Source organism: Gracilinanus agilis, chromosome 4 (genome assembly GCF_016433145.1).
Source record: "Gracilinanus agilis isolate LMUSP501 chromosome 4, AgileGrace, whole genome shotgun sequence".
NCBI classification, from domain to species: Eukaryota; Metazoa; Chordata; class Mammalia; order Didelphimorphia; family Didelphidae; genus Gracilinanus; species Gracilinanus agilis.
Window position 1 is genome coordinate 256,943,698 of NC_058133.1, and position 11,304 is coordinate 256,955,001.

Sequence of the window (11,304 nt, forward strand, 5' to 3'; positions counted from 1 at the left end):
CAATAAGACAGATATTAAAAGTTCATCTCTATTTCATCCATAAAGAAATCTAGATTTTGAGATTAAGTGATATTATCCAAGGTCATTTAGCTAGTACTACTGCCAGGAATCAAGCCCACATCTTTCCTGACTCCAAGTGTACTACTATTTCTACTATACTAATCAACTAAGCTAGATTTCTGATGCATCCCAACCCAGTGTTTTGTCCCTATCAAAGGGGATAATTTGAAGTAAAACTTGGTTTTTTTCTCCATGAGAGTTCAAAAGTTGGGAATATTCTCCAAACAATTCTAACAATTCAAACAATTATTATCTTTAATTTCATCCATGTGATACTTATTTTATTAATATAGATCAGAACTATTCTAATATTTAAATCATACTAATAAACAACTGTAACCAAAAATTTTGTCGTCTGTAGGATAATCTTCTGATAATTACCCTCTTTTGAGTAGAGTATTTCCCAGATGCCAAGATACTTAGTACACTGTTGGATCCATAATCAAAGCCTTTCCAGCTTGGTGGGATTTAGAAGGCCTTGTGATTTGTTGGCCTTGCCCTTGAGAGCCAAACTATGATAAGCTAGCAATGTTAGGAGAAGAGATATCTCTAATTACCCTTCGTATTTTTTCAAGTCTACTAGTGGTTTCTGACTGTGTGCATTCCTTCCCTCTCTCTCAAAAGACAGATTCGCTATCTTTTCTCATTAAGGTTGGAATCTCCTCAAGGATAGGAAATAAACTCCTTTTGCCTCTAGAATTCTTCCAAGAGTATATGTGTATAAACAGCAGAGGGAGAGAGACTTAAAGGAAATGAATCTCCTTATGACCCAAATAATAACCAGAAGACTGTGTTTCTTTATCTACAAAATGAAGAAAATTAGATGACCTCTAAACTACTTTCCAGTTCTAAAATCCACCAAATGATGTTCCATATGAATAGTATAAAAAGAAAATAAGAGAATCTGAGGGTCTTTGCCCCAGGATGAGAGAGTTGTTAAGGGGCAACCATTTACAGATTCTCCCAGAACTTCTGATCCCATAGCTCTCACCTCAGCCCCCACAGTGAAGGTTCGAGTCTGGGAGTCCAAGGTCTTCACCAGTACCTCCAAACTGGCTGGCTCCTCCATAGCAGTGCTGCTACTATCACTGGGTTCCATGACCAACAAGCTAAAGAAAGGAAAACTAAGCAATTATCATACAGTCAGAAGTAATTAGATTCCTACATCCCAACTGATGATCCAAACTCTCCCATAGTTCTCAAGGCATCTAAGTCTCTCCACCCATATTCCTCCACCCCCCCCTCCAAGCTTGCCTGCATACACACATTCTACTTCTAACCCTAAGTAAGGGGGAGAGGAAAAAACAAGAGCAAGAACTCAGAAAAGGAAGAGGATTTTAAATAAAGCCTATCATGACATCGAGGCAGCATTTAACAGGACAGGAATCATGACCCAAATATTGACATGGATGAGGAGAAGGGGGGGATGGGGAGCGGTGCGTCGCGCGCAGGGTAAAGGCCTGGATAAGGTCGGGAGAAGCCCCGGCGGTCAAGGTGAGAAGGGATCAGAGAAGCATTAGCCACACTTGCGCACCATGCCACGCCCACCGCGATAGGCAGCCCTCGAGCCTGCTTCTGTCGCGACAGAGGGGGGATCGGGACAATGACGAAAGGAAAAAGGCGACCCCTGGGCTAGCTAGATGTCACCCCCTCCCCTCGGTGGCACGGCAAGAACTACGCACAAACAGAAACACACAATACGTACATATATGTACACATACATACACACTAACTGGTTCACATACACACACATACACACACATACACACCTGCCCCGCGGCTCCGCCCCCGGCCTCCCGGCGGCAACGCCACTTCCGGTTCTGCCCCCAAGTTTCCGCCGACGAACACTTCCTGTTCCCCGATAGAAACTGGGGGGTCGCGAGATGGCCCTTCCGGTTCCCCCAATCCCCAAGATTTCCTTCTGTGGGGTACGACGAGGAAAGGGGCGGCCCCGGGCGCCGGGGAGCCCCTAGAAGGAAACGAGTCGGGGCTCGGCCTAGGTGGGAGGGAGCCGAGCACCCAGAGGAGCTACCGCCGCCGCCTCCCGGGGGACCTTACTGCGCTTGCGCACACCACAGTGCGCCTGCGTACATGATTGAGGACCCGCCCCACTGATTGGGTTCACCAGCCTACAGTACGCGCCTGCGCCATAGCGCGAGGAGGGTGGGGAGGTCGCGTTGCGGATGACTACAGCAAATGTCTGAAAGTAATTTTCCCTCTGGAGCTTTGCGCCTTCCTGTTGAAAGAGCTGTTCTATAGTGAGCTGATCATGTGTGCCTTTGGCATACTTCTAATATGTAAGGAAATTCGTGATTGGCAACGACTTTCGGGCGGCAATGTTTTAGATACCTAAAATAATCGTATTTTCCTTCCTTAGCTGCCCTTTAATTAGGCGTTAGGGGCAGTGAGTACTGGCGCTCCCCGCCATGTTGACTCAAGAGGTACGGGATAGCGGCCATATTTCTTTTGGGCAACGAGAAGTTTTCCAGGTTGGGATGGTTGCGTGGGCGGGTCCGCCATTTTTTTCCTCCTAATTATCACGAGGATAGTACAGCTACATTTTGGTATCTGTCTGCCTTAAATTGAGGGGGCGGGGAAGAGGAAAAGATGTCACCATATTTTTTGAGGGCGGAGATTGCTGCCATTTTGTTATCCTTGATTAAAATCTAGTGGGGGAGGGGAAATGGATGGCGGTAACTGGCTGCCGGAAAAACCACTACCCCGCAGGGGGGAGCCCGAGGAAGTTCGTACCATACAGAAATGTGACAAAAAAGAGCAGGTCTAGGGGGCTAGGCCTCCAAAACCCTGGAGGGTCACAATTTCAGAACAATAAAGGACTTAAGAAACCTTTATTCCAGAACTCGTACCTCAACAAAAGCAACTCCCCAAGAAATTCCCAAGTGGTCATCAAAGTTCTGCTTGAAGACCTGGATAAGAAGTAACTGCTATTTTTAACAGTCCAGTCTGCTTTTAGATAGCTTTCATTGTCAAGATGTTTTTCCAACATTGGGACTAAAATATGCTAAAGACAAAAATTGATATACCCAATGCTATTTCATTGTCTACTTAAATCCAACCAATTCGCTCCCTAGCTCAAAGCCACCTTTTTTTTTCACCCCTTATGATTTATTATTCCTGTGTCAACAGACATGTTGTCCACAATACAGAAAATAGTTTTGTGATGCCCAGCCTAATCACACCACTTTTGGAGTACTGTATTCACTTAAAGGTACCACATTTTAGAAAAGACAATGAAAAAAATAGAGGACATCCAAGGGAAGGCAACCAGGATGGGGAAGGACTTGGAGAGATTTTATACATACATACATATACATACATATATACATTATATATATATATATATATATATATATATATATTCTGACACTTGGTGAACCTATTTGGGGTTTTCTTGGCAAAGTTAATGAAGTAATTTGCCATTCCTTCAACACCTTATTTTATAGATGAGGAAACAGGCAAGCAAGGTGAATTGACTGCTCAGGGTTACATAGCTAGTATTTGTCTGAGGCTGGATTTGAACTCAGGTCTTCCTGACTCCAGGTCCAATGCTCTATCCACTTTGCCACCTAGCTGCCCCTAATACATATAAATACATGCACACTCTCACACACTGACTGGTTGAAGGAATGGGAGGTGGTTAGCTGGCAAATGAAGACTTAAGGAAAGGATATGAAAACTTTTTTCAAGAATCTGAAGGGTTCTTTCGCCCTCCAACCATTTCATTTTGGCTCCAGCTAGCAGAACTTGGATATACTGCATTTCTTCCTAACAAGATCCTCCTGAAATGGAAAGAGCTACTTCCTCTTAAGGTGGTAAGATTCCCCTTACTGGAGTTGTTTAAGCAAAGACTGTATGATCAGTAGTAAAGTATGCTGGAGAATGGATTCTTTTTTTGTTTGTTGTTTTTGCTTTTTTTTTTTTTTCAATTTTAAATCCTTAACTTCTGTGTATTGACTTATAGGTGGAAGAGTGGTAAGGATAGGCAATGGGGGTCAAGTGACTTGCCCAGGGTCACACAGCTGGGAAGTGTCTGAGGCCGGATTTGAACCTAGGACCTCCTGTCTGGCTCTCAATCCACTGAGCTACCCAGCTGCCCCCATGAGAATGGATTCTTTTTAAGGTTTAAGTATATGACCCCTGTGGGTGGGGTGGGGTGGGGTGGCAGGGTATTTGTTTCCTCTTGTGCGAGGTTGCAACTTTGAGATTCTGTAATTCGAGGTAATGATTTCTTGTCCTATAATTTATCTAAATCCTTGTTTCCCACTGTTGTTTAACTTTTATATGCATCTGTTTTTTTTTAACATTTAAAACTTATACAAAACAGAATTATTTGCTCCACAAACTTTCTCACCTCATGGTCCTAATGCCACCTTCAAATGATAATTCCTTCAGGTAGCCTTCTCTGTCTGCTCCTCTTCCCCCCAAACAAACCTCTCTTTAACCCTATTTTGTATTGAGGTGCATTTTGTTAGTATCTCTCCTATATATTTGTTACTCGTATGTGTTTTGTGCACAATGAGATTTTAAGCTCAGTGATGTAGATAACAGAAAGTAGTTTGATTTATTGGAAAGAGCATGGGATTTGGGAGTCAGAAGACTTGGACTGATTGCCAATGCTAATTAGGCAGTCTCAGTAGATAAATTACTTTCTCAGGACCTGTTTGCTTATTTGTCAAAAATGCAGATTAAACTAGTTGACTTTTTAGCTCCCTTTGAAATCTAATATTATTTCTCTATCTCTGTGCTCAAGACAGTGTTCTTGTATGTTAGAGGCACTTATTTTTTAATTTAAAAATTTTTTAATGTAGTGATTTTGCTAGTTTATCTTCTTACTTAGATTAATAAGCTTTTTGAAGACAGGGCTTCTGTCTATATTCTCTATCACTCACCAGACATAGTATCATGTACAGGTATACAATAGATACTGGTATCAAATGAATGAACGGAAGGCACAATCATCTAGTTAGAAGGTTGCACCCTCTTCTCCTCCCCCCATCCACTAAGCTCCCAGCTCTCAGTGGTGCTGCAGGTATATAATGTGAGGAGGGGGAAGACAGCCAGAACACTGTCAACAATTCAGATTTGGCCTGGAAAAACAAGACTAGAGTTACTCATTAGCAGGTTCAGGGGGTCAAGGGTTGAGGAAAGGGGGCCAGAGGCTGCAGTGGACAGAACTCTCAGAGGAGAGTGGTTTCAGACAGCTGCCACTTTTGCATTAGATTAGTCTTTGAGGATGTTCCACCAAATTTGGGCAGCTTTCCTTTACCTCTACGGGATTCTCTATGACTCCATTTACCTGTGTTCTAAGCCTGATCAATTAAATCCTCTGGGAGTAAATGGAAAAGAGGTATGAGGGCAGAGGGTAGGGGAGGTGGGAAGGGAAAGGAAAAACAACAGGAGAGAATTAAGCAGGGCTTTGGGGAACTGCAGAAGAAATTTTAAGGGATTTAAAGTGGGGAACCTGGGGGATAGTAGTACAAGATGATATGGGGATAGTGATAACAAGGGAAGGAACTAGAAAAAAAGAGTACAGAGACCATTAGAATGGTAAGTTCCAAGGACTTGACAGGTGAAAAAAAAGCTGTGAAAGGAATAGGAGTGACCTGGGAAAAGTGAAATGAAGGATCGCCCCTAGTTCTGGAACCATTGGGAGATCAGGGTGAGAGAACAGTAGTTGGTGTTTGAGTTTGTGATTGATTCCATCCTCTCCTCCATGTCTTGTTTATCCAGTTCCCTGAACCCTACCTGGGTCAATGGTACTTCATTGCCGGTGCAGCTCCTACCCAGGAGGAGCTGGCGATCTTTGTCCCAGTGGACAACATTCTCTTCAACATGGCTGCTAGCCATGTTCCCCAAAAGCTCCAACTACGGGCCACCATCCGATTGTAAGTTGTGGGGAAAGGCAACCCGTTAGGTACCTTTTCTTTCCATTTAATATTCCAAGTAGGACATTTCCCAAGTCAAAGTCAGTTAGGTTTCTAATCGGGCCATTCTCAGCTGCTAAATGCAATGACCTTTTCCCATTGGATAATTGGGGGTCCATCAAGGGCCCTGATTAATTAGCCACCTAGCATCTTGATCCCTCCCAGTTAGCTGACTCTAGTCTACATTCTTTCCTGGGTAATATTTCTGATTGATACAAAATCTTTCTGCCAACACAGTTGTCTTCTTTCAGACAACCAAAATGGGCTCTTTGCTGAATGAGTTAGATTAAATGGAAGTAGGGAGGGGATTGGTAAAAGGGCATATCTGTGTGGAGAGAAGGGTTACTTATTTCATCATCCTAATCCAAACATCCTAGGAAAAATGGGCACTGTGTACCCCGAGAATGGACTTACCATCTGACTGAGGGAAGCACGGATCTCAAGACTGAAGGTTGGTTACCCATAATCCAGATCTTTCCTTTGTGTCCTCTAGTTCCCTCCCCCACCCAGATTTCTTCCCCTATTCACCCCCACTCCAATCTTTGCTCCCCTACTCCACAACAGGCCGCCCTGATATGAAGACTGAACTCTTCTCCAGCTTTTGCCCAGATGGGATCATGCTGAGAGAAACAGGACAAGGTTACCAGCGCTTCCTCCTCTATAGTGAGTGTCCATGCAAAGGAGGAGGTAGAAATTCTAAAAGGTGATAGAAGCTCTACTCTCCCACACTTATTCATCCCCAGAGAGAGCATGGTGACATCATCAGAGGGGAGTGGTGCTCTGTGATGTCATCTCTAGAGGTCTGGGATCTGGGAGCAAGGGGGTGGGAGTGTGTTGGTGGTGGGATCAGTATCATTCAATCCCTGTCTCTTCAGATCGATCCCCAAACCCTCCTGAAGAATGTGTGAATGAATTTCGGTCCTTGACCTTTTGCTTAGACTCAAAGGCCTTCCTGCAGACCCCCAGGGAATTAGGTGAGAAGAGAGCAAGACTTCAAAGATATCGTCCACAAAAGGAGGATGGGTTCTTCCAAAGGAAAGGCATGGGATTTAGGGAGAAGATGTTGGCCAGGGGAATTTTGAGTCCATTGGGTGGAGGAGGGTTGATCAGGGTAGGCCTTCTAGAAGGGATCATTTCAGAGAGCTCAGTGGATATAGGAGGTAGACCTGTCTGAGACCAAGACGAAGACCTCAGAAGTCTTTTTGAGGGGGTGAAGGGAACATCCCTCCACATTTCCCTCATTTTTCTTTTTCCTCCATTGTTCTTTCATTTTTCTCCCCCTCTTCTGCCCCGCTTTTGCTCTTTTTTTCCTTCAGAGGCCTGTGAGTTGTCCCGTGACTGACCTGTGCCCTCAACTCTTCTACCCAGACACTTTGGAAGGCTGGGTAGGGAGCTGGAGACCTCTTGCTCCCTTTCAAGAACAATAAAGATGATTGTCTGAACTTTGTCTGTTACTGGGGCTAGCCTACAGGCACCAGTTTCACTCTCCTTCCCCACCCTTTCAGCCCCCTTGCCCTTTTTTCCCTAAGGATAATTCACTGTCCCCAGACACCCAACTTTGGCTTCATCGTCGATAGGAAGGAGACTGGAAGCGGTGTTAATAACTTCCCTTTTGTAGTGGTATATTTTAGGAGATCAGTGCAACAATGACTGCTAAGTGATCAAGCCTCCAAACACTTTAGGTAGGCATGAGTGTTTCCCTAGAGCTCTGCAGTAGCATCCCAAGGCTTTCTGCTGGATTTCCTTGAGCATTGTGATTCTCTTTCATATCCTAGCCGAATCTCCAGTTCCAAGCACATCTCTCCTCAACCCATACCCTTCTGGTCCATCAGCTTTATAGCTGACCCCCTTCTCCCATTTATGGCTCAGATCCTAGTATCCAATAGATTCCCCTGCCTTTCCCTCGATCTCCCTGTTCTGGATGATTGTCCTGTGGCTAGCAACCTTATCCTTTGGGGGAATTACATGGGGTAGGGGAGTTCCTTTTTATTTTTTTTTAATTGGGGGATAGAAGAATAACACTAAAGAAAAAAAGTGAAAATAGCTGGTGAATTAGAGAATGATTCTTACTTTTGAGTTGTCTCAGCCCTCTTGCTGGTGGGAGGGGTCTCTATAGGCCACCTTCCCACCCTAGGGGTGTCTCTCCTTTCCCTGAGGTCCCTGTGTTCCTCAACCCTGCTGTAGTGCCCCAACATCTAGTTCACAGGCCCTCCCCACTTCTTTTAATCTCATCTTCCTTCTCCCGGTCTCTTTTCCCTCCCTCCCAGTTGTATTCCTCCTCCCCAGACACCTGGGTGCTCTCCCGGAGGCTGACAGCCAGTACCAGGGCCTGGAGAAGGCCAAAGAGGCAGGCAAAGTGGAAGGGGTGTGCAGTGAGCAGGGTAAGGGCCAAGTGAAGTCCATGGAGGGTAACAAGGAAAGAGAGGAGCCCATGCAGCCAAAGCCCCAAAGGTCCCCTAAGACCTAAGGCATCTAGAATCAGGCGCAGAGGCTTGGAACACAGCCCCAGCAGGGCTGAAGCCAGCAGTTCCAGCAAGTGCAGGGTTAGGTTGGTAGAGATCTGGAGCCACTCCTCAGAGCCCCCCAAGAACTGTGGGTGGGCCCCCAACCCTCTATTTGTTTCCCCCTGAAGCCAGCCCAGCAGCCTGTGATGATGCCTTAGTTTCTCCACAGGAGCCTCAGAGTTGAAGGGGTTTGTTTCCCATTTAAGTGGTACCCCTCGTTCTTTAGAGTCTTCTAATTTTGGGGAGTTACTACCAACTGTAGGGATCACTCCCCTAGCCTCCAGTTTCCTGGACTCATCAAAATCAAGTATATCCATGCTTGGTTTGGGGGAAACCCTTCTGTCCTCCAGTCGATCAGTATTTCCATAGTTGGAAGAGTTCTTGTTCCATTCAGGGGAGGTGCCCCTATCCATTTGCTTCCTGGAGTTCCCAGCCTTCAGCTGGCCCCTATCTCCCATGGTCTCTGGGGCACTGTCCCAGTCGCTCCCTGAGTTCTCAGGAGAGCTATCCTCCCTTACAGTGCCAGACTCAGGCAGGGGATCTTTTCGGCGGCCCCAAAAACGGGGCATCCAGCCACCAAGACGTCGAAGAAACATAGTTTGGGTGATGGGCAAGGAGAATCCCCCAGACTTCTGGGATCTCCTCCAGGTGTTCTCTGGCCCACAGGCTCCTAGGAGGTCTGGAGAGGCTCCCCAGATGCCAGGTCTGTTCCAACTCCAGGGAGTTCCTGCTTTGTGGCCCTAGTAGTTCTGCAGAGACTCCCAGTTTTTTATCAGATTCTCAGTTTCCTTCTCTTATGATCTGAGGGGGCACTTTTTCCACTCCCAAGAATGTCACTGGAAATTCCAGGGAAGAGACTGGGGACACTATAGGCCTCCAAATTCATTAAAGCCCCCCAAAGATTCCAAGAATGCCCAGGAGGTATATCAGAGCCTTGCACTCCCACAAGTCTTCCTGCTGTGTTTAGGATAGTGGGCCTATAATGTGGCACCCCAAGTTTCACTCACCAATGCCACAGCCCAAGATGCCACTGCACAAGGGCGCTGTTAGTCCCAGGAGATGAAGCCCCTCAAAATGGGCAAGAATCCACAGGTTCCTCTGGATCTGATGTGGGGGCGCTGAGAGTATACTCCGTAATCCGCTTCTGTGCTGAAGGAGAGGTCTGGAAATAGAAAAGGAGTGGTGTGGTCCACCCTCCTGGAAAACTCTCCTCCTCAGGATTCAAGTTTCCCCCGCACGCTTCGGATTTGGGAGGTCTCAGTATCCCAGAATCTATGCAGGCCAATCCCTGTGTCAGCAGAGGAGCCGGGGCTTCGGCCAAGGTCAGGAGATAAGCGGTCGGGTGTGCGAGGGACCGGTGACAGCGAGTGAGACCCCCTTGCAAAGGCGGCCGAGGGCGCGGCCCGGACGTCTGGACCCCGCTCGCAGCGCCCCCTCCGGAGTCCCCGGGTCGGGATTTGGAACACTGCCGGAGGCCGAAGCCGAGGAGACGACTCCGGAAGCAGCTGTGGCCCGGGAAAGGGGTGGGGGGAGGGGAAGCTGAAGGGCGGGTACTCAAAGCGGGGGCGGAGCCGGGGCCGACGTCCCGCCTCTCTCTCGCTACGCCATTCGGACCCTCCCAGGCCGTAAGTCAGGCCACTTTCTTTGACTCGACTGACTCCTCATCATTATGGCGGATGGTGACTTCTGGGCCTCTGTAACCTGCACCTCTCTCTTCTGCTTCCCTCTTCTCCTCAACTCAGTGGCTCTGCACTAGCTCTACCATTCCGCTATGGGGTAGGAAGTACCCAAAGAAGGAGAGTGGGGCCCAGAATTGGGATGGAACCCGGAGCAGAGGTTCTCAGATCCGTGGAGATTTCAAGAAGTCCTTGTATTTTTTCTGTATATTGATAACTATTTCAATATAATTTATTCTGGATTCTTCTGCATTTTAAATTATTCTGAGGAGCACATAGGCTTCACCATACTACCAAAGGGATCCACGACAAAAACAAAGAAAGTTAAAAATCTTTCAAGAAGAACTTCAGCATAATCCTTAACTCCCTTTCTTTCCTTTTCCCCAGAGGCTTTCATAATCTTCCCATCTCCATCCCCTATCACATCTTCCTTTTCTTAACCCTTACTATCTGCCTTATCCATTCCAAGACTGAAGAGTAGTAAGTGCTAGGCAACTGGAATGAAGTGACTTGCTCAGTCACATATCTAGGAAGTATCTGAAGTTACATTCGAACCCAGGACCTCCCATCTCCAGGCCAGGCTCTCCTTCCACTGAGCCACACTAGCTGCCCCACCCCTATTATATTTTGCTTTATGAGCCCCACATACACACAATAAACATTCTATTGATCCCCAAATGATCTCCATTCATTCAGTCCTGCCCAATATTGAATCCTTCCAATTCTGGTGCTATCATCTCTCCCTCCCAGCTGCTTTTCAGTGCTCATCCCAACCTATCCCTTCTCCAATCCAGGTTCAGTTCATTACTCTCAAGTCAATAAAGTCCTGTCTCAGCAGAAAATGATTCTGATTAATCGCTAGAACTAGAGAGAGTTCTAGAAGATATGGCCAATAGCTCCCTCTACTCAACTACTCAATATATCAAAGTCATTTTACCTCTTCATCCATACTCTTACTGCCTTCATCCCATACCCTTCCCATTGTCAAGGCCAATGTTTTGTCTCTAAATGTATATGCTCCTTTTTCCTTCAAGAGTTTGCCTAAAAAGTTGGGAAACTAATGCATTGCTGGTGGAGTTGTGAATTGATCCAACCATCTTGGAGGGCAATTTGGAATCA

The 11,304-nt window shown here is 46.3% G+C and overlaps 3 protein-coding genes across 4 annotated transcripts in view; 1 reads left to right on the top strand and 2 right to left on the bottom strand.

Moving 5' to 3' along the window:
- The window catches only part of BAG6 (BAG cochaperone 6), a 14,846-nt gene extending 12,503 nt beyond the window's left edge, over nucleotides 1-2,343 (bottom strand). The window contains exons 1-2 of the mRNA XM_044675262.1: nucleotides 1,830-2,343; nucleotides 1,052-1,169 (exon numbers count right to left, since the gene is read on the bottom strand). Coding sequence (XP_044531197.1) covers nucleotides 1,052-1,159 — 108 coding nt within the window. The 5' untranslated portion in view covers nucleotides 1,160-1,169; nucleotides 1,830-2,343. The remainder of the gene's footprint in view (nucleotides 1-1,051; nucleotides 1,170-1,829) is intronic.
- A 2,878-nt stretch (nucleotides 2,344-5,221) lies between these two features.
- On the top strand, nucleotides 5,222-7,447 carry APOM (apolipoprotein M). 2 transcript variants are annotated; one of them, XM_044673848.1, is made up of 6 exons: nucleotides 5,239-5,428; nucleotides 5,812-5,966; nucleotides 6,383-6,456; nucleotides 6,570-6,668; nucleotides 6,881-6,979; nucleotides 7,322-7,447. In XM_044673848.1, the coding sequence occupies exons 1-6, from the start codon at nucleotides 5,315-5,317 to the stop codon at nucleotides 7,345-7,347; spliced, it is 567 nt and encodes a 188-aa protein (XP_044529783.1). In that variant the 5' UTR covers nucleotides 5,239-5,314; the 3' UTR covers nucleotides 7,348-7,447. The 2 variants fall into 2 exon arrangements, with proteins under 2 accessions (XP_044529784.1, XP_044529783.1); XM_044673849.1 differs by lacking the exon at nucleotides 6,881-6,979 and having other exon boundaries at nucleotides 5,222-5,428.
- Nucleotides 7,448-7,602: 155 nt separating this feature from the next.
- C4H6orf47 (chromosome 4 C6orf47 homolog) lies at nucleotides 7,603-9,387 on the bottom strand. The gene has a single exon (XM_044673841.1). It carries the CDS (start codon nucleotides 9,103-9,105, stop codon nucleotides 8,206-8,208), a length of 900 nt encoding a protein of 299 aa, XP_044529776.1. The 5' UTR covers nucleotides 9,106-9,387; the 3' UTR covers nucleotides 7,603-8,205.
- Nucleotides 9,388-11,304: the final 1,917 nt, after the last annotated feature.